Source organism: Mesoplodon densirostris, chromosome 17, assembly GCF_025265405.1.
Source record: "Mesoplodon densirostris isolate mMesDen1 chromosome 17, mMesDen1 primary haplotype, whole genome shotgun sequence".
Lineage (NCBI taxonomy): Eukaryota > Metazoa > Chordata > Mammalia > Artiodactyla > Ziphiidae > Mesoplodon > Mesoplodon densirostris.
In genome coordinates, this window is record NC_082677.1 from 2,693,549 (window position 1) to 2,717,306 (window position 23,758).

The 23,758-nt window shown below is 41.8% G+C and overlaps 1 protein-coding gene and 1 non-coding gene across 2 annotated transcripts in view; both read right to left on the reverse strand.

Moving 5' to 3' along the window:
* MIPEP (mitochondrial intermediate peptidase) overlaps positions 1-23,758 on the reverse strand; it is a 144,120-nt gene that overhangs the window by 63,075 nt on the left and 57,287 nt on the right. Inside the window, exon 15 of the mRNA XM_060079683.1 lies at positions 1,261-1,335. Coding sequence (XP_059935666.1) covers positions 1,261-1,335 — 75 coding nt within the window. The remainder of the gene's footprint in view (positions 1-1,260; positions 1,336-23,758) is intronic.
* TRNAE-UUC (transfer RNA glutamic acid (anticodon UUC)) lies at positions 4,892-4,964 on the reverse strand. The gene has a single exon. It is a non-coding gene; the product is annotated as a tRNA-Glu (tRNA).

The window sequence follows — 23,758 nt, forward strand, 5'->3', positions numbered from 1 at the left end:
AAGCCCACCCAGGGGGTCCTGCGTGCTTGGGACCGAGAACCTTAGAGCTGCAGAAAAACAGGAGCTATTTTTAAAATAATGCACACCAAAAAATAAATGAATAAAAATTTAAAAGGCACAATTTAAAAACCACTATTGATACCCGCTTAGAAATCTGCAGCAACTCCTTTCCACCCTGGGTTGTCCCCACGGCTCGGGGGACGGCTGTGTGACAGGAAAGCAGCACAGCGGCCCTTCAGGCGGGAGCTTCCTTCCCTCCCTGCTCCTCCGGCTTCTCAACGCCCGCCTCCCTTTCTCTCCTTGGTCTTTTTGGAGGGCAGAAGTATAGAAAGGTTGGTTTTCCTTCTTAGAAGAAAATCACTGGAACAAGTGTCGCAAAGGACGCCAGGACACGGGCTTTTAAAAGGTGGGACTCCCGCGACAGACATCAGTCAATCAGAAGACTTCTGCCAAGTAAGGTTAACCTTTCAAATAATCCAGAAATCTTTTTGCAATTGTGTGATACAAATAGACACTAAATAATGTTAATCCATGGTTTCGTCTATAGCAGGCATCTTCTTCACTGAAACGTGTATTTTAAGGCCCCAAAAAAACAGAGCACATTCATTACTTTCTAGGGACTGAACTTTATACACCTATAAAACAATTCAATAGTGGCTACGCTTTTAAACAGGTGACTGGATCATAAGAAAGTGAATACTGCCTGAGATGAAAGATGGGTGTTTAGGCTGTGTTTACATAACACTCAAGATCTGATGAAGAGGAAGAATTCCATAAATAATCTCAGAAATTACAAATAACCTAAACATCTGGTATCACACAGACCTGACATCCAGATGGTTCATAAAATGTTTCTCGTCTTTATCTGGAAACCTGGAACACTGGCTTTGAGTTTTACTAAAAACTAAGTCATTACTGTTTAAACTTCACATCTAAAACCACAAATTTAAAAAAAGATACAAAGTGAACAAAAAGATATAACTTGGTTGCTGAAATGTACCATTTAGAAGAAGTCAGGTAAAACTTTTCCACGCTTTGATTTTCCACTGAAATTGGGAAATAACCTTATTTGACACCTACTTCCTAAGGATGGTTGGAAGACCAAATGATTAGTCAAGGTCAAGTTCTCTGAACTCAGCCAAAAGATGTTTTGGAAGCGTAATTATTATAATAAATGGGTAGCACTGGCAAGAATTTAAAGTTATACATTTATTTTGAATAATATCTGTGGAAAACTTCAGAACAAAGGCACACACCCACCTGAAGTTGCATGTCCGCTGCTGCACAAACCTTTTTAGATTCGCAAAGACGAGACACCATATTTCTGGGCAGTGACTGAAAAACAAAACAATATGTATGTGAGTAAACTGCACTGTGTACTTTTGAGGCAGGAAGGTTAAAAATAACATCAAATGATACAATTTCATTTTGGTTTAATAATAACTTTGAAATATTTTCGAGGACAAGATAAAGGATGAATACATTCCACTGAATTTCAGAAAGTGGTAATTATCAAATAGGGGTTGGTACATGAAAATACAGGATTGTAGGGAAGTCAGACACTGGCGCTGTTCTTTAAAACTCTAGTTAAAATGTTAGGAAAAGTTAGTGCTTTTTCTGTTCCTTTGTTAGCAATGAAAGTCTGTTCAAGTGCTCTGGTGACCTTTAAGAGCACGTAATGACTGATGACAGGAATCAAAGGTCACAAAGTCAAGAAATAAACTCTAGTCCACGGTGCCAGTCAGTTCTGGAGCCGAACACATATCCTGACAAATAACCATGATAATGAACTGTGCCTTCTTTTATTTTCCAACCTGAAAGAATTGCAGGGCTTGGAAACTCAGTCTGATTAATGTCCCTATACAATTTAGGGCTTCCTTTACGAGACTAATTAGGTGTAATCATATAACATCACGTATTCTCTTACAAATAAACTAATAATGTAGCTGAAGAAGTGCTGTAGCCAATCTTACTCTACTTTAAAATCATTAATACTGGTGGTTTACTGAAGACAGCTGCCATTTTATACAATTCCATTTACAATATAAATCAAGTTAAAAGCCCTTCTAAAGAGAAACAAATTATGTAAGAGACTTATGGCAGGTTACTCTGCACTACAGCTGTATAGACTAACCACTGGTGAGCTGGAAGGGGAAGCAGGCACTGCCGCGTGTGTGTACACGTGTGCACATCTGTGTCTATGTATCTATACAGATATCTCCCCAGGGCCTGGCACAGTGCCTGGCACACAGCAGACACTCAGTACACATCTGCAGCAGGAGTGAACTAACACAAGAATGATCCTGACTTCTGCAGTACGGGATGAAGGCTCAGACAATAAGGCCTTTTCTCTTCTCTTTCCGTTTGGCATACGAAAAGCAAACCAGCCAAAAAAGGCAATTTTTCAAGAGTTAAGACACAGACTGAAGGAAGCTGCACAGTGTAACTTCTGGTGCAGGGAAAAGGCCTGGGTCTTCCCGACATAAAACGAAAATTTCCTGCAACAGCATTTAAAAAAGTCAAGGTTCAGTGAAGTCATACACGCCAGCAGCTTGTATCAAGATGTTCAGCTTTCTTTTTTTTTTTTTTTTTTTTTTGCTGTACGCGGGCCTCTCACTGTTGTGGCCTCTCCCGTGGCGGAGCACAGGCTCCGGACACACAGGCTCCGCGGCCATGGCTCACGGGCCCAGCCGCTCCGCGGCATGTGGGATCTTCCGGGATCGGGGCACGAACCCGTGTCCCCTGCATCGGCAGGTGGACTCTCAACCACTGCGCCACCAGGGAAGCCCATGATGTTCAGCTTTCTTTAAACCTTACTTTATATTATACCTTCTGTTGACAGGACTGCTGCTGCACTTGGGTTTTTCATGCTTTACAAAGCTTTAATCGTTTTATTTTCACATAAAAAAATCATACGTGTGGAAGGATTATCAACAAACAATGGAAACTCCTGGGGGCAAGCACTCTATTAGACCTGAGGGACAGAAGGAGGCGGAGACGGGGTCCCAGCAGCACTGCCCATGTGTGCAGACCCATAAACAGAGCTACAACGAGCAAGAGGAAGGAAAACCCTGCACATGAGTGTGAAACCATAACCTAGAAGGGCTTGACTGAGGGAACAAGGTAGAAGTGGGACCTACAAAGTGAACAGGCATGAAGCGGGGTGTGGGGGCCACAGGGAGAAGGGCCCTGAGCAGAGGGGCCTGGGGGCTCAGCCAGGCAAGGACGGGGTGCCCACCCTCAGATCCTGCAGGAGGCCACTGGTGAGTTTTGACCAAGGAAGTCACCTGGGCCAAGTTGTGTTCTGAAAAGATTCCTTTGGCTGCAGTGTAGACGCGCCGTAGGAGGGGGCCAGGAGTGGGGAGCAGTGACATACACACACACCACCAGGGACCTCAGCCAGAGCAGAGTGAGCAGCCGGGGCATGACTGGGGCTGGACCGAGGGGGAAGCGAGGCAGGGCCGGTCAGGGGGTCGGGGTGGATGGGGAGCAAGGTCAGGAGGGAAGGCCCAGGCACCGAGCGGGGTGTGGAGAGGCGTCCATGGCCGTGGTCCCGGCTCTCTGTAAGGTTTACAAGTCCTGCCTAGAGACAGTGAGGAGGAAAGGCCAATACTGGGTCTAAGAACCAAACCCAACAGACCCCTTTCATCTGTAAGTAGCTTACTTTGAGGCCAGTGTCTCCCAAGATTCAAACCCATCTAGCAAGGGCAAACAAAGGGACAAATTTAAGGAGGCTTAATTCTTTCCTGGTCAGGTTTACAATAAAACCAAAGATGCAACGAAAAAGAGCACAAAAAGACAACTGAAAACAGTTTATCAAAAATTATATATTCAGGACTTCCCTGGTGGCGCAGTGGTTAAGAATCTGCCTGCCAATGCAGGGGACACAGGTTCGAGCCCTGGTCCGGGAAGATCCCACATGCCTCAGAGGAACTAAGCTCGTGCGCCACAACTACTGAGCCTGCTCTCTAGAGCCCGTGTGCCACAACTACTGAAGCCCATGCGCCTAGAGCCCATGCTCCGCAACAAGAGAAGCCACCGCAATAAGAAGCCCGCGCACCGCAACGAAGAGTAGCCCCCGCTCACCATAGCTAGAGAAAGCCCGCATGCAGCAACGAAGACCCAACGCAGCCAAAAATAAATAAATAAATCAATTTTTTTTAAAAAAAGACAAAAAAAAAATTACATATTCAAGGGAATTCCCTGATGGTCCAGTAATTGGAACTCCACACTCCCACTGCCTGGGGCCTGGGTTTGATCCCTGGTCAGGGAATTAAGATCCCACAAAGCCAAGTGGCACGGCCAAAAAGGAAAATAAACAATTACGTATTCAGAAAACCCACATGTGCTACACAGTTCTATAAAATGTTGGGGGAAATGAAGGTTACATGGGACTCCTGGATTACTTTTTGCAACTTCCTATGAGTCTACAATTATTTCAAAATAAAAAGTACAAAAAAAACCCCTCCCCAAACTATGTATTCAAGGCCCACTGTACATACAGTAGTGAATACAAAGAATGTTTACCAAAAATGTAAGGAAACATTTAAATAGAAGGTAAATACTGTCCTAACAGAACAGTTCAGAGGAAAGGATTATTAACCGATCAAATCACAAATTAAATAATACATTTATATTGTGTGTGGTGTAAACAAGAAAATGGATGTTCTTTTTTTTAATCTAGTTGGGCTGTTAGTCAACTGGAATTAATAAATGTACTTCAGCTCACGGAAGGGAGTTATATATTTACTCCCTTAGAAAGTACTGCCTTTTTCAAAATTAAAAAACAATGACAAAGATAAAGTAGAACAAAATTTAAATAACATCCACACTGATCTTAAGTTCTATACAATTTTTTTTTGGCTGCACCACACGGCTTGTGGGATCTTAGTTCCCTGACCAGGGATTGAACCTGGGTCCATGGCAGTGAAAGCGCCAAATCCTAACCACTGGACCACCAGGGAATCCCCTATATACAATTTTTTTTTTAATATACAATATTTAGAAGTTAAATCTTAAACTTCAAATTAGAAACAATGTTTCCTGGTCAAGATTTTCTTCTGTGAATATCACTTTACCAACCAGAGTCATGGCAACCAATACTGACACCAATAATTCAATCTTTGCTGTTATTCCTAAGATGGATGTGTCCACAGAAGAGCACAGATGTTTCACAGTATAGGCTCCTGAAGTCAAAGTACGGGCTCACCTCTGGTATCGATATATTGAAGAAAGACAGAATGAACACATCCAAGCCAGCAGGCAGTGAGCAACCACATAGAAAAGAAAACGCTTTAAAACGCCTGAACCTCAAACAGGATTTTTTCATTATGTTAAAATGAAAATTTAACGAAGTCCAAGGCAGTAGAAATAATACCAGCTCTTTCACCATAGAATCAGCTGCGTGTTTTACCAGCTTGTACCACGATCTTCATGATTTCCAAAGTAGGAACTATCCCTTGTACTGATCACAAAGTCTCCTGTCCCAGCCATGATGTGACGTTGTCTGCTCCCCTGCAGATCTGGATGCTGCCGTGTTCATCAGAGTGAAAAGCATACAGAGGATGCTACAGATCAAGAATAACCTTCAGATTAAGCAATCACAGTGAAGAGCCAATCACTGAATTCTCTAAGCCACGTTTTCCTCACTTGTAAAACGACCATGTTACAGTTTCAGAGAAATAGATAACGATTGAACAAGATAATGTATTTTAAAAGTGTATCATGTCAGGTTTCACAGAGCAGATGCTGACTAACTGGTAGCCAGTACTGCTCACGATTCCAGTGCTCCATATGACACAATAACCACTGACTTCGTCCACTTTATTTACATTCTACTGTTCTACCTACATATTCTCTAAATATGGTCTGTTTCAGATTTATAAATTCTTAGGAGACAGGAATTACAGCTAAACAGTTCTCTCTCTGTAGCACCTAACAATCAAATTCTTAATAAGAAAATGTACTTTGTTTCCTGTTTATATTTTCATTTATAAAACAGTCAAGTACACTTAATGAAGTACATGTCTCCTCAAATTACCCAGCTTTAGCAAAGGACACTTTCTCCACTCTGTGATCATCTTAAGGCTTTTAAGAACAATGAAATCTCGTTTCACTGTGTTACTAGTATATCTTCCCTATTTCAACATCTGCCACAGAACTTGGTCCTTAACTCACGTTTTGAAAACATTTTCTCTCACTTTAAGCAGAACTAGCTATCAAACAGTGAGCCAGTTCCTCATCTGCAGGGTCCAGTTCATATTTAGAGAAGATTGGTGCTAATGAGGAAATGTTCCTTCTGATGTTTTAATCAAATATATCTCATGCTATGGATCTTGCAGTTCAGACTTTCTCTCAGACGAGCGTTCCTCTATAATCTCTGTCTTTGTTCCTCTGTTGGTAACGTGTCTTTTTTTCTCTGGCTTCCTTCATGCTTTTCTCTTTAGCTTTGGTTTCCAGCAGTTTGACTACTATGTGTCTTGGTGTATACTGTTTTCATTTATACTGCATGGGGTTCGCTAAGCGCCTTGGATTGCTGGCTTGATTTTCATCATTTTTGGCAAATTCTCAACCATTATCCCTTCGCCTATTTTTTATGCCTTATTTCTCTCTTCTCATTTGTGGAACTCCAACTACATGTACGTTACATCGTCTGATATTGTCCCAAAGTTCCTTGGATGCTCTATTTTGCCCTCCCTCCCCCTAACATTCCCCCTGCCCTTGTATTTCTGTTTGGACAATTTCTATTGACCTATCTTTAAGTTCATGCTTTCCTCAGCTGTGTCAAGTGTATGGATGATCCCCTCAAAGGAATTCCTCATATACGATACTATGGCTTTATTTCCTGCATCTCCACTTGACTGTTTCTCATCATTTCCATCTCTCTTCTCCATCTGTTCATACATGTTGTCCACCTTATCCATGATATCCTTTAACACAGTTATTTAAATCCCCATCCAAGAGTCACTTTAAAATTATCTCAGTTACTAGTTATTTTAAAGTCCCTGAGTCTGACTCTAACGGTTTCTTTGTCCTCGAGTGGGAGCCAGGGTTGTGTGCAGCTGAGTGATAATTCACTCAGCAAACATTTACTGATTGCCCATTATGGTGATATATCAGTGAACAAAACAGATGAAAATCCCAGTTCTCAAGGGGTTTACATTCTAGGAGACTTTGTTAACTTAAAAATTACTATTGATGGGCTTCCCTGGTGGCGCAGTGGTTGAGAGTCCGCCTGCCGATGCAGGGGACACGGGTTCGTGCCCCAGTCCGGGAAGATCCCACATGCCGCAGAGTGGCTGGGCCCGTGAGCCATGGCCGCTGGGCCTGTGCGTCCGGAGCCTGTGCTCCGCAGCAGGAAAGGCCACAACAGTGAGAGGCCCACGTACCCCACCCCCCCAAAAAATACAATGAGGTCAGAATTGCGGTTAGGCACATAAAACTTAAAGTTTCGGGTTTCCCTGGTGGCGTAGTGGTTGAGAGTCCGCCTGCCGATGCAGGGGATACGGGTTCGTGCCCCAGTCTGGGAAGATCCCACTTGCCGCGGAGCAGCTGGGCCCGTGAGCCATGGCCACTGAGCCTGTGCGTCCGGAGCCTGTGCTCCGCAACGGGAGAGGTCACAACAGTGAGAGGCCCGCGTACCGCAAAAAAAAAAAACAACCCTTAAAGTTTCATTCAACTTTCACAGCTGGGCCATGGACAGAGCAGAACTCAGTGAGGTAGGTCCTCATTCAAACTGCTCTGACTACAGGACTAGATCCTTCCACTGGAGTTCCACAATCCAGAAAGTCTGAGGACTGAAAGTTTTCACCAATTTGACACAAACACATTTGACGGCAGTGCTTGCCTTGCACAAACGTGGACCTCTTTGCTCCAAACCGCCTGTGGCTGGGGCCTGAGCCCCATACACTGCCCGGCCCTGACAACCAGGCCACGCTGACATGTCCACGGCCAGCCCCAAGCCCCACAGTCTTCTCTTGCAAGGCTCCTTTTCCACAGTAAAGACAGGCAGATTTCCACTGTGCTCTGTTTCAAGGGTCTCCTGCTATCAGTGCTGTTCTCACTGAGCCACGTCATTTCAATACAAAAGTACTTCGAGTTATACCCTCAACTATGCTCAGCAATTCGCAACCCTTACAAACTCAGTGCAGAGCTGTTCAGAAACAATTTTCTGAAACAGTCTATACCCCTTTTTCAATGGGGTTGGAGAGCATTACTGCAAATTTACTTCAAAATAACACTGACTGAATGAACTTCGTACATCAGATAATTTACACCCCTGCCTGAGTTTCTTTTATTAAAACACCTGCATGAGGATTGGTTCAAGATGGCGGAGAAGAAGGATGTGCGCTCACTCCCTCTTGCGAGAGCACCGGAATCACAACTAACTGCTGAACAATCATCGACAGGAAGACACTGGAACTCACCAAAAAAGACACCCCACATCCAAAGACAAAGGAGAAGCTGCAACAAGGAGACGGCAGGAGGAGTGCAATCACAATAGAATCAAATCCCGTAACTGCTGGGTGGGTGACTCACAAACTGGAGAACACTTATACCAAAGAAGTCCACCCACTGGACTGAAGGTTCTGAGCCCCACATCAGGCTTCCCAACCTGGGGGTCTGGCAACAGGAGGAGGAATTCCTACAGAATCAGACTAGGAAGGCCAGTGGGATTTGACTGCAGAACTTCGACAGCCCTGGGGGAAACAGAGACTCCACGCTTGGAGGGCACACACAAAGTAGTGTGCGCATCGGGACCCAGGGGAAGAAGCAGTGACCCCAGGGGAGACTGAACCAGACCTACCTGCTAGTGTTGGAGGGTCTCCTGCAGAGGCAGGGGGTGGCTGTGGCTCACCACGGGGACAAGGACACTGGCAGCAGAAGTTCTGGGAAGTACTCCTTGTGTGAGCCCTCCCAGAGTCTGCCATTAGCCCCACCAAAGAGCCTGTAGCCTCCAGTGCTGGGTCGCCTCAGGCCAAACAACCAACAGGGAGGGAACTCAGCTCCACCCATCAGCAGACAAGCGAATTGAAGTTTTATTGAGCCCTGCTCACCTGAGTGACACCCAGCTCTACCCACCACCACACCCTCCCATCAGGAAGCCTGCACAAGCCTCTTAGATAGCCTCATCCACCAGAGGGCAGACTGCAGAAGCAAGAAGAGCTACAATCCTGCAGCCTGTGAAACGAAAACCATAGTCATAGAAAGACAGACAAGATAAAAAGGCAGAGGGCTATGTACCAGACGAAGGAACAAGATAAAACCACAGAAAAACAACTAAATGAAGTGGACATAGGTAACCTTCCAGAGAAAGAATTCGGATAGTGAAAACGACCCAGGACCTCGGAAAAAGAATGGAGGCAAAGATCGAGAAGATGCAAGAAATGTTTAACAAAGACTTAGAAGAATTAAAGAAGAAACAAACAGACATGAACAACACAACAACTGAAATGAAAAACACACCAGAAGGAATCAATAGCAGAATAACTGAGGCAGAAGAACAGATAAGCGACCTGGAAGACAGAATGGTGAAATTCACTGCTGTGGAACAGAGTAAAGAAAAAAGAATGAAAAGAAATGATGACAGCCTAAGAGACCTCTGGGACAACACTAAACGCAACAACACTCGCATTATAGGGGTCCCAGAAGGAGAAGAGAGAGAGAAAGGACCCAAGAAAATAACTGAAGAGATTATAGTCGAAAACTTCCCTAACATGGGAAAGGAAATAGCCACCCAAGTCCAGGAAGTGCAGAGAGTCCCATACAGGATAAACCCAAGGAGAAACATGCTGAGACACATAGTAATCAAACTGATAAAAATTAAAGACAAAGAAAAATTATTGAAAGCAGCAAGGGAAAAATGACATACAAGGGAACTCCCAGAAGGTTGACAGCTGATTTCTACAAGAAACTCTACAAGCCAGAAGGGAGTGGCATGATATATTTAAAGTGCTGAAAGGGAAGAACCTACAACCAAGATTACTCTACCTGGCAAAGATCTCATTCAGATTCGATGGAGAAATCAAAAGCTGTACAGACAAGCAAAAGCTAAGAGAATTCAGCACCAACAAACCAGCTCTACAACAAATGCTAAAGGAACTTCTCTAAGTGGGAAATACAAGAGAAGAAAAGGACCTACAAAAACAAACCCAAAACAATTAAGAAAATGGTAATAGGAACATACTATCAATAATCACCTTAAACGTGAATGGATTAAATGCTCCAACCAAAAGACGCAGGCTTGCTGAATGGATGCAAAAACAAGACCCATATATATGCTGTCTACAGGAGACCCACTTCAGACCTAGGGACACATACAGACTGAAAGTGAGGGGATGGAAAAAGGTATTCCATGCAAATGGAAATCAAAACAGAGCTGGAGGAGCAATACTCATATCAGATAAAACAGACTTAAAATAAAGAATGTTACAAGAGACAAGGAAGGACACTACATAATGATCAAAGGATCAATCCAAGAAGAAGATGTAACAATTATAAATACATATGCACCCAACACAGGAGCACCTCAATAGATAAGGCAACTGCTAACAGCTATAAAAGAGGAAACTGACAGTAACACAATAATAGTGGGGGACTTTAACACCTCACTTACACCAATGGACAGATCATCCAAACAGAAAATTAATAAGGAAACACAAGCTTTAAATGACACAATAGACCAGATAGATTTAATTGATATTTATAGGACATTCCATCCAAAAACGCAGATTATACATTTTTCTCAAGTGCACACGGAACACTCACCAGGATAGATCACATCTTGGATCACAAATCAAGCCTCAGTAAATTTAAGAAAAGTGAAATCATATCAAGCATCTTTTCTGACCACAACACTATAAGATTAGAAATCAATTACAGGGAAAAAAACATAAAAAACACAAACACATGGAGGCTAAACAATACTTTACTAAATAACCAAGAGATCACTGAAGAAATCAAAGAGGAAATCAAAAAATACCTAGAAACAAATGACAATGAAAACACGACAATCCAAAACCTATGGGATGCAGCAAAAGCAGTTCTAAAAGGAAGTTGACAGCAATACAATCGTACCTCAAGAAACAGAAAAATCTCAAACAATCTAACCTTACACCTAAAGGAACTAGAAAAAGAAGAACAAACAAAACCCAAAGTTAGTAGAAGGAAAAAAATCATAAAGATCAGAGCAGAAATAAATGAAATAGAAACAAAGAGAACAATAGCAAAGATCAATAAAACTAAAAGCTGGTTCTTTGAGAAGATCAACAAAATTGATAAACCATTAGCCAGACTCAACAAGAAAAGAGGGAGAGGACTCAAATCAATAAAATTAGAAATGAAAAAGGAGAAGTTACAACAGACACTGCAGAGATACAAAGCATCCTAAGAGACTACTACAAGCAACACTGCCAATAAAATGGACAACCTGGAAGAAATGGACAAATTCTTAGAAAGTTATAAACTTCCAAGACTGAACCAGGAAGAAACAGAAAATATGAACAGAGAAATCACAAGTAATGAAATGGAAACTGTGATTAAAAATCTTCCAACAAACAAAAGTCCAGCAGCAGATGGCTCCACAGGTGAATTCTATCAAACATTTAGAGATCAGCTAACACCCATCCTTCTCAAACTCTTCCAAAAAATCGCAGAGGAAGGAACACTCCCAAAACCAGAGAAAGATACTACAAAAAAAGAAAATTACAGAACAATATCACTCATGAATATAGATACAAAAATCCTCATCAAAATACTAACAAACAGGATCCAACAACACATTAAAAGGATCATACACCATGATCAAGTGGGATTTATCCCAGGGATGCAAGGATTCTTCAATATATGCAAATCCATCCATGTGATATACCATATTAACAAACTGAAGGAGAAAAACCATATGATCATCTCAATAGATGCAGAAAAAGCTTTTGCAAAATTCGACACCCATTTATGATAAAAACTCTCCAGAAAGTGGGCACAGAGGGAACCTACCTCAACATAATAAAGGCCATACCATATATGACAAAGCCACAGCAAACATCATTCTCAATGGTGAAAAACGGAAAGTATTTCCTCTAAGATCAGGAACAAGACAAGGATGTCGGCCACTCTCGCCACTATTATTCAACATAGTTTTGGAAGTCCTAGCCACGGCAATCAGAGAAGAAAAAGAAATAGAAGGAATACAAATTGGAAAAGAAGAAGTAAAACTGTCACTGTTTGCAGATGACATGATACTATACATAGAGAATCCTAAAGATTCCACGAGAAAACCACTTAGAGCTAATCAATGAATTTGGTAAAGTTCAAGGATACAAAATTAAGGCACGGAAATCTCTTGCATTCCTATACACTAATGATGAAAAATCTGAAAGAGAAATTAAGGAAACACTCCCATTTACCATTGCAACAAAAAGAATAAAATACCTAGGGACAAACCTACCTAGGGAGACAAAAGACCTGTATGCAGAAAACTATAAGACACTGATGAAAGAAATTAAAGATGATACAAACAGATGGAGAGATATATCATGTTCTTGGACTGGAAGAATCTCAATACTGTGAAAATGATTATATTACCCAAAGCAATCTACAGATTCAATGCAATCCCTATCAAATTACCAATGGCATATTTTACGGAAATAGAACAAAAAATCTTAAAATTTGTATAGAGACACAAAAGACCCCAAATAGCCAAAACAGTCTTGAGGGAAAAAAACGGAGCTGGAGGAATCAGACTCCTGGACTTCAGACTATACTACAAAGCTACAGTAATCAAGACAATATGGTACTAGCACAAAAACAGAAATATAGATCAATGGAACAGGATAGAAAGCCCAGAGATAAACCCACACACCTATGGTCAACTAATCTATGACAAAGGAGGCAAGGATATACAATGGAGAAAAGACAGTCTCTTCAATAAGTGGTGCTGGGAAAACTGGACAGCTACATGGAAAAGAATGAAGTTAGAACACTCCCTAACACCATACACAAAAATAAACTCAAAATGGATTAGAGACCTAAATTAAGACTGGACACTATAAAACTCTTAGAGGAAAACATAGGAAGAACACTCCTTGACATAAATCACAGCTAGATCTTTTTTGATCCACCTCCTAGAGGAATGGAAATAAAAACAAAAATAAACAAATGGGACCTAATGAAACTTAAAAGCTTTTGCAAAGCAAAGGAAACTACAAACAAGACGAAAAGACAACCCTCAGAATGGGAGAAAATATTTGCAAACGAATCAATGGACAAAGGATTAATCTCCAAAATATATAACAGCTCATGCAGCTCAATATTAAAAAAACAAACAACCCAATCCAAAAATGGACAGAAGACCTAAATAGACATTTCTCCAAAGAAGACATACAGATGGCCAAGAAGCACATGAAAAGCTGCTCAACATCACTGAATATTAAAGAAATGCAAATCCAAACTACAATGAGGTTATCACTTCACACCAGTTAGAATGGGCATCATCAGAAAATCTACAAACAACAAATGCTGGAGAGCGTGTGGAGGAAAGGGAACCCTCTTGCACTGTTGGTGGGAATGTAAATTGATACAGCCACCATGGAGAACAGTATGGAGGTTCCTTAAAAAACTAAAAATAGAACTACCATATGACCCAGCAATCCCACTACTGGGCATATACCCTGAGAAAACTATAATTCAAAAAGACATATGGCACCCCAGTGTTCACTGCAGCACTATTTACAATAGCCAGGACATGGAAGCAACCTAAATGCCCATCAACAGACAAATTGATAAAGAAGATGTGGTACATATATACAATGGAATATTACTCAGCCATAAAAAGGAACGAAATTGAATCATTTGTAGAGACGTGGATGGATCTAGAGACTGTCCTACAGAGTGAAGTAAGGCAGAAAGAGAAAAATATCGTATATTAACGCATATATGTGGAACCTAGAAAAATGGTACAGATGAACCGGTTTGCAGGGCAGAAATAGACACACAGATGTAGAGAAAAAATGTATGGACACCAAGGGGGGAAAGTGGTGGGTGGTGGTGGTGGGATGAATTGGGAGACTGGGATTGACATATATATACTAATATGTATAAAATGGATAACTAATAAGAACCAGCTGTTTAAAAATAAAATAAAATTCAAAAAAAACCCACACCTGCAGTTTTTGTCTCTGTAGCGGCCCACAGGGCACGAACAGCCCAGAGCTGAAGTCGGCCCTGCCCCTCTCTGGGAGGCACAGAGGAAGCCCAGCAGGCCCAGGAGCAGGGAGGTCCACTGCACTCCCTTTATGAAGCACCCACTGTGTGCACGGCACCCTACCCTGCAGCCAGGTACACTACAACGGACCCTAGATCCTTCTGCCAGGACCCAGAAAAGGGATGTACGTCAAAATTCATCACATGGGAAATGCCCTACGTGCCACAAAAGAGGTACAGGTGAAGCTACACAGGAATCCAGATGACAGCAATTACTTAAATGACTGAAAGGCAATTACCTTCACAAGTAATTATGCCTATTGTATTACTGTAGAGGAGGTTATTTCTATTTCAAAGATCCATTTTAGCTATAAAGTGTAGAAAGACATTGTAGGTTTCCCCCCCAGTGAGAAACAGAAAAACGGCAGAATTATTATTTATACAATTAGAACATAATATGCCAACAGTTAACTACGGTGACCTTATTTGTTCTAATTTACTTTAATAATTCAGTATGAATTTTTCCACAATTATCTTTGTTCCTTATTTAAAAACAAAAATGCTGTGTTGAGTTCTGAAGAATTGAGTTCTGGCTTTGTGTGACTATGGCAATGACAATGACAGTGCAGCCTGTCAGCAGTAAATGCCAGGGTTCGGCATCAACACCAAAGACCCCAAGGATCTGCTGGGTGTTGAGCTCCTATTTCTAGCATTTAGTTAATGTCTTCCTCCAAATCCACTGATGCATCCATGTCTCAAATGTAAATTTCTGGAGCCCCAACCAGACTCTGAGGTGCAGTCAGCTGTCTTGGTGTGATCTGGAAGCTTCTTGGAAATATATCATCTCAGGCCGCTCCACGCCCGAGTTAGAATCTGCATTTTAACCAGATCCCAGATGACTTCATGCATATTAAAGTTTGAGATGCCCTGACTCAGAAAAACATAATCATCACAATGATTTGAAAAACAAAGGCGAGCAAAATGAGATCGTCCTAATCTTATGAGTGAAGGAACTGGCTATAGGAAGGCAGCACAGAGGCGGCTGCCGAAGCTGGAGGCTGGCATTTTCTGAGGCTGCTCATTTTCTTTCTGACAGCAGGCGAGGCTCTGGGCATCCTGCTTTCTCATTTGTAAGATGAGAATTTAAAAAATAAAAAAAAATTTTAAAGCTGCAAAAAATGATTATGACAATTTGGTGAGGTAATAGCTATTCAATCAACTTGTGCAAAGTACTGACTGACTGGAAGAAACTGAAGTCCCTGCGGGTAGCTCAGGTGTCTTTCTAAACACTGCCAAAGGGTATCCATGTGTACAGCTGGGCCTGGTGGCTTCAGGTCAGGGTGCTGTCATGTGAGACGGAGAATGGCCCCGTCTTCCTTCTTCACAGCGTTCAGGCCTGGAGGACAGATCACACAGCGGCCCCTGTGCAGCGAACTTTCCCCAGAACTTCCTGACTGCCCCGCCTCACGAGGAAGGGCGCGGTTCACTGTATTCTCAGGGTAAACACAGCTGCACTGTCTGCTGACCACACATGGGAACAGAAATTTAAAATACTAATAGATTTCCTATTATATTCAGAAAGCACAACATTTTGGTAAGGTTTCTGAAATACTGTCAAAAGTGCAAATGTGTTAGCAAACTTGGCATTACTTGAATTCTCTGAATGTTTCCCTGTGTGCTTAACTTGTACACAGGAAACCTCATAAATCTGTCAGACATCTTCCCTCACTTGACAACTCACCAGTCTGCATCAAATAGTGTCACGTTAAAAGTTCTGGCATCAGGCTTCCCTGGTGGTGCAGTGGTTAAGAGTCCACCTGCCAATGCAGGGGCCACGGGTTCGAGCTCTGGTCCGGGAAGATCCCACATGCCACGGAGCAACTAAGCTCGTGAGCCACAACTACTGAGGCTGCGCTCTAGAGCCCGCAAGCCACAACTACTGAGCCCGCGCGCTACAACTACTGAGCCCGCGTGCCTACAGCCCGTGCTCCGCAACAAGAGAAGCCACTGCAATGAGAAGCCCGCACACCGCAGCAAAGAGTAGCCCCCGCTCGCCGCAACCAGAGAAAAGCCCGGGTGCAGCAACAAAGACCCAGTGCAGACAAAAATAAAAAAACTAAATAAATAAATGAAAAAACACCATTCACTAAAAAAAAAAAGTTTTGGCATCAAATTCTTACAGAGCCAAGGCACCGCAATAAAATATCTGGCTTATTTATGAGCATTTAGAAAATGTATTACGGTAGAAGCTGCACAAATATTCAAAATTAAGACATCCTCTGGTACAAATCCTTGTTTTCCTACCACCGAAATCCCCTGGGAACGTGCTGGATCTAAAGACACAAACTTGTTGAGACACGGTCCCCTCAAACAAGCAAAGGCTTCAGAAGCAGCAGGCCAAGCACCACAGCCATCCCGCCCACGAGTCAGCAGCTTCGATTCGCAGCCTGATCCCAGCACCCTGAGCCCTCCACCTCGGCATATGTCTACGGCGGGGAAACCACTGGATTTCGCGTGTCTCAAGCTGCCTGCTTTGCTGTTAGTCAACAATCCGATGGCACGTCATCAATACAATGAAAATGCTGCCAGGCCCTAAGAGGCGAAGTCTCAGCTCTAAACCCAGAGCAGATACCATCACTTCCTTCTTTCCTGACTTTTAGTGGTTTAGTGTTTTCTTACGAACTAAGATGGCATGAAAGAACCTTTGGAAATGCTTGCATAGCGCCACAGACTCGGACGGCACAGAGAAAGTCGTAACAGGGCTCAACGTGAAACACTGTAATGTGTAACAGAGTCTAACTTCTATTTTTTTCCTAAGAAAAACTGCAGTCCTACCTTGTTTACAGTTGGCATATATTATTAAATTTGACTGACTAGAATTTTTGATGTGAGTATGGAGCTATTAGTTTTTAGTTTCTAACTTTTAATTTTTTATTTTATATAAAAGAGCAGAGAAGTCTCAGAAAGTTCCGTGACTGATCTAGGCCACCTGCACCGGCAGTGGGGCTGGGGTCAGACCTGCCTCTGCTCTCCGGTTCAATGGTCTTGTCTAGACATAACTGAGAAGCATTAAAGCCGAAAATAAGAAACGTTTCAAAACAACTTAAACTTGCCAAAAGGAATCTAGTTCTAGTTGCACTATAATTTTTACCTTCAATCCTTATTCATATCTCCTGGGAGGATGACAGGAGAAGATTTATTACAAGGCTGTATGTCTCCTTGGAAATACATCTTAAGCAATTTTAGCCTTGGGCTAACTCTCACAAATGAAGGCAACAAGCTAAATCTTATAATGACGCAACACACAACAGTTCTAAAATGAAAGCACTAGAACTGTGCTAAAAATAACACTTACTATGGAAATCGGCCTGCTTTTTTTGTGAGACGTACTGTATAAGAAGTATAAGCCATTTCCTACAATACTTAAGGGATTTTTAACCACGAAAAACTGGAAAAAGAAAACACCCACAATGTTATAATACTGATTTGAGTACTACTGTGTGACCCCTCAAAAATTACTTAACCTGTCTGAGCTTCAGTTTCTACGAAGTGTGGATAACTATGTACCTACTTCATACACTGCTGGACAGATTAAATAAGAAAAAGACATATGAAATAATAAATGTTAACTTCTATTATTTATTGCTTGATAAGTACTTTGTGAGAAAGATAACTAGAACAACAAACATTTCAGTGCAGTGGCTAATGGACAAAATTATGCAAAACAATTTAGGTTCTCTTGAAAGCCAATGGACTATATCTCTGGTGATTAGTAATGCAGCTGGGGGTTACAAAATTACCAGAAAAAAAGAAAAAACGTGAAGACAAGAAGCATGATGAAGATTAAAAGGCTAACACCTGAGGAAGAAGGGAATAGCTCAACTCTAGACTTTTATGCACCGAACAAAATAGTCTCAAAATAGAGCAAAAAGCAATGAAATTACTTATAGGGCACTGAAATTACTCTGTATGACACCATAATGATGGATACATGTCATTATACATTTGCCCAAACTCACAGAACGTACGGTCCCACAAGTGAACCCCATGTAAACTGTGGACATGTCAGTGGAGGTTCACCAGCTGTTACAGATGCAGCCTCCGGTGAGGATGCTGATGGCAGGGGAGGCTATGCATGAGTCAGGGCAGGGGGTTGATAGGAAATCTCTACATTTTCCCATCAATTTTGCTGCCAACCTAAAACTGCTTTAAATAAATAAAGTCGTAATAATTTTTAAAAAGAGACAAAACTACGGGGAAAAAATGATACATCCAGCATCCTAGTGGAAGCCTTACACCTCTCAATTTTTGCTAGGTCATAAAAATTAGTCATATATCAAAGATTTAAACAACACAATTAAAAGGCTAACTTAACATAAGGGTTTGAAACCCCAAGCCCAACAATTAGAAAATATACAGTGTACACAAGCACAAACAGAACATTTCCAAAAACTGATGACACACTAGGCCATAAAATAAATATCAACAAAATGCAAAATCAGTACCAGTCGGACTAATTAGATATCAATAACAAAAAGATAAACAACTCCTCTACAAAGGTTTAAAAATTGTAAACTACACTTCAAAAAAACTCATTAGTCGAAGAGGAAATTACAATGGAAATTAGCAACATTAGAAACATGTTGTATTAAAATCATGGCATGCAGCTAAAGCACTGCATCACACAGTTTAAAATTTATAGCATTAAAATGTAAATGCACATGTTAGATAAAACTGAAACTCAATTGGCTAAGTGTCCACCTTAAGAAATTGGGGGAAAAAACGAAGAAGAGAGAGAATAATCATAAAGACAGAAACTAATGAACTAAAACAAACAAAACAGGGAGGATAAACAAAGTTTGCATTAGTTCTTTGTAAATACTACTGATACTTATCTTATGCCAAGATTAATAGAGAAAAAAATGAGAGCAGAATACTAGGGATGAGAAGGACAGAAGCACGGATGTGGCAGGACCTGAAGCATGAAAGAATGCTATAAATAACTTCATGCCAATAAACTTGAAAACTTGGGTTAAATGGGTCAATTTCTCGAAAATTACAAGTTAGCAAAGCTTACTTAGGAAGAAAAGAAGGCCAAAGACTCCTGTGACTATTAAGGAAATCAGTCATTTAAAAAATCTTCCCACAGAGAAAATGATAGACCCTGAATGGTTTCATGGCTGAATTCTGACAAAGTTTCAAGAAACCAATTATTACAATTTCATAAAAGTGCTTGTAAGGAAAAGAAGGAGCTCTCAGCAACTCATTTTATGAAATGGGATATACTTAATACCAACACCAGCAAGAGTGAGAGGACCAAGAAAAGCACGAGCGCATCTCTCTCATAAACACAGACACAAGAAATCCTCCACACACAAAATATTAGCAAACTGAAGCCAGCACCATATTAAAAAAATAACATTAAGTTAGGACCAAAGTCATTCAACCCTGGCTTGCAAAGGTTGCTTAACTTTAACATTCACGACAGTACCAGACAAACGGAAAAGAACCACCCAATTACCTCAAAGGATGCAGAAAAAGTCTGATAAAATGCAATAACTGTTAATGATTAAAAAGAAAAAAAAAACCTTAGTTAACTGGGAATAGGAAGGAATTGCCTTCTCCTGTTATCTCTACTAAACCTACAACAACACACAGCTTGCTTTATGGTAAAACATGAGAAACATTTCCTTTAAAAATCAGGACAAAGGCAAATGATGCTCATATTACAACTTCTATTCCACGTCACTCCTGTACTGGAGGGTCCCGTAACTCAAGGGGGACAAAATAAAGACATAAAAGCCCTCTGAATGGGAAAGGAAAGATATAGCTTATTATTTGCAGCAAGAGTAACTGTTTGGTTAAAAAACTTTTTAAATTCCATAGACAAGTCATTAGAATTAATAAGAAAGTTTAGCAAAGTTTCTAAAAATAAGATATATCCAATAAAGAATAAATTGCACATTTAAACACCAACAACAAACAAGTAGAAACATAATTTTTTAAAATATACATTTATAAAGCTATCAGAAAGGTAGGGCATCCAGGACTAAATCTAATAAAAGTTAAGCAAGACTCTCTGGAAGGAAGTTTGAAAACACTTTAAAACGCTTCTTAAAAGACCTAAGGAAGGGAGAGGTGTGTCACAATCATGGCCTGAAGACTCAATATTCAAATATCAGTTCTCCCTAAACTGACCTACAGATTTAATGTAACCCCAACCAAACTCTTACCATAGTTTTTTTTCAAGAAAATGGGTAAGGTCACTCTAAAATGTGTAGGAAAAAAAAAAAAAGGCCCAAGAGTTGACAAGATATTTCTGAAAAACAAATAAAAAAGATGTGCCCTATCAGACGTCAAGACTTATTACAAAGCTGTAGTGATGCAGACAGCATGGCACTGGTATCAGGTCAGACAGAACAACAGAATGAGGGGGACCCCAGAGCAGATGAGTGCACACAGGTGGGCACTGGGCACCCATCCCCCCAGGTCACTGGACAAAGAGTACACGGTGCTCAGACAACTGGTCATCCACCAGGAAGAAGGGAAACTGCATTTCCACTTCACACCAAATACAAAGAGGAGTTCCAACTTGATTGAAGACCTAAAGATAAGGGAAAGACGCTAAAACTTTCAGGAAAAAAACAGAAGAGTCTCTTTATGACTTCTAGGGAAACAAAGGTTTTTAAAAATAGGATATTTAAAGCATTAACTAGGACGAAAAGACTGCTGGATTCAACAAAATTAAAATGAAGTTAAATCCATCAAGAGATACCATAAAGTGAAAAGACAAGCTGTAAACTGAGAGCAGACATACAGCTGACAAAGGATTATTATTCCAACATGTCAAGAAATCTGAGAAATCAATAGAGAAAGGCGAACGTCACACAGGAAAATGAGAAGAGAAACAGGCGTGCGAGAGAAAACAAAGATGAACAATGAAGACATATAAAGATGTTCAACCCAGATGTACTCGGGGAGTCCTGCTGGTAATGAAGGTCCTCACAGCATTCCATTTCACAACCACAAAATTGGCAAAATTAGGGCCTCCCTGGTGGCGCAGTGGTTGAGAGTCCGCCTGCCGATGCAGGGGATACGGGTTCGTGCCCCGGTCTGGGAGGATCCCATATGCCGCGGAGTGGCTGGGCCCGTGAGCCATGGCCGCTGGGCCTGCGCATCCGGAGCCTGTGCTCCGCAACGGGAGAGGCCACAACAGTGAGAGGCCCACATACCGCAAAAAGAAAAAAAAAAAAAAAAAAAAATTGGCAAAATTAAAACTTCTGACAGCATCAAACATTGATGAGGATGAGGTGCGAGGGGAACCACTGCCGAAAAGCGTCAGTAAGTGTGAACGTTCTGGACGGACGGCAGCCTGGAGAGGGAAGTGGGTCGGAGGAAGACAAACTCTGCGTGATCTCATTTATGTGTGGAATCTTAAGAAAAAAAACCAAAAAAACTGAAACAGACTGGTGGTTGCCAGAGGTGGCGTGTAAAATGTACCAACGTCCAGTTATAAGGTGGAAAAGTCTGGGGATGTCACGTACAGCATGGTGACCACAGTTAATAATACTATATTGTGTGTCTGGAAGCTGCTAGAAGAGTAGATCTTAAAAGTTCTCTTCACAAGAAAAAAATCGTAACTATCTGAGGTGATGGATGTTACCTAAAATTATTGTGATCATTTCACAATATGTACACATACCAAATTAAGTTATATACCTGAAACTACAATATGTCAAACATATCTCAATTAAAAAAAAAAAACATGGCATTACCTCATAAACTTGAAGACGCACCCACCTTACAAACCCAGCAATTCCAATCATGCACATGAATATGAGGAGAAAAGTAAAAAAAATGTCCACAGCAGATACAGATGAACTAGTAAACCTGGAGGAACCCATTTCAATGACAGAAGAATGGGTACATAAATTACAGAAGATTATGCTGAACTGAAAGTAAATACACTGCACCTGCGTGCAACACTGATGAATCTTAGGCATACCAGGATTTTAAAAAGAATCACAGGAGGTTAGAAACCGTATAATACCATATTTTTTAAAACTCAAATACAAAACTAAACACTATGTTGCTGAGGAATAAATAACTTATGTGTAAAAACTATTTTTAATCAAAAAACTAACAGGAATTCAAGACTGTCCTTACCTCCAGAGAGGAGCATGTGGTAACACTTGACTTTGTAAGTTGGGTGCTGGTTTCCTAGATGTGCATTCTACAATGTGATTTTGCAACATTAAGCATTAAATAAAAACATACTACTTTCAGAGGCATCTCCTTTCCAATCGTTTTTGAGAAGAATCTACTGAGCTGAAATCAGCTTTATTTGATTCCCATCCACTGTTCCCAGTAATACTGTTTTCTGGAATGACACAGCAGATATATTTTCTTCCTCTACATGGTATCCTTCAAATATTAGGACAGACTGCAGCTTCTTTTTCTGGTCTAAAACCATATTCTTACAACATTCCTAAGAGGAAGGGGTTCCCAACTTCACATGACGTGGCAGCCTCTTCTCAGGGTGCTTTCTAGATCACCGATGTCACCGTCATCCCACAAGGAACAAGAGTCCCCGTAGCCTGAAACGCCCCGGGCTTGGCAGCCCTGCTCCATGCGGTGCGCCGAGGGCAGAGGCTCGCTGGCGAGGAGGGGGGACAAGGCAGGAGGAGACGGGGCTGGACACTGAGGACCGAGGACAAGGGGGACGGACGAGGCAGACCCTGCGAAGGGAGACAGGGCGTGTGCTCCTGGGATCCAGGAGGAAATATGCATGGGGTCTTCATCCCTGGTTCCCGGCACAGGGCTTCTAATCCCCTGGAACTTCCTGAGGGGAGGAGCGAGAGAAGCGTCTTTGTCACTCATCACGCCCCTTTCAACCGCACAGGAGTTTATGCTGCGTGATGACCAGACTGCAGCCGTGACGCACGCCGCTCCATCTTGAGCAGTACTGAATAGCTGGCTAGCACAACACTAAGAACTGGCCTCAAGAGAACGGGATCAACGCTGTTTCTCATAACAGTCTGTAGCCCCCCGTTCGGGAGTCTCGCAAGCAGACTGTGTGAACAAGCCAGCACCTAAGGAGAGACCGCGAGGAGCGGACGAGGCTGCGCCCAGCAGGGACGGCAACAAGTCTGGCCTCGACGATCCACTGAGGTCACGAGGTCACGTCCCTTGTCCCCGTGAAAAACCTTCATGGTTGAGCAGGATCTTCAGAGCTGCTTCTGGGACACGAGTCCGCCTTCTCCCCAGGTCGCCGGCCTTTCTGCTCCCACCAGCATCTGTCTCTTAAGTATTGGCTTTTTGAGCGGTGAGCAGCCAAACCCGAGTTTGGTAACAACGGTAGCTGAAAGGTGGAAGCAACCCAAGTGTCCATCAGCGGATGAATGGCTGAACAAAATGTGGTCCATCCACACAAAGAAAATCACTCAGCCTTAGAAAGGAAAGAAATTCTGACACAGGCCACACCTGGATGAACCTTAAAAACATTATGCTAAATGAAATAAACCAGCCACAAAAGGATAAATACTGTATAATTCCACTT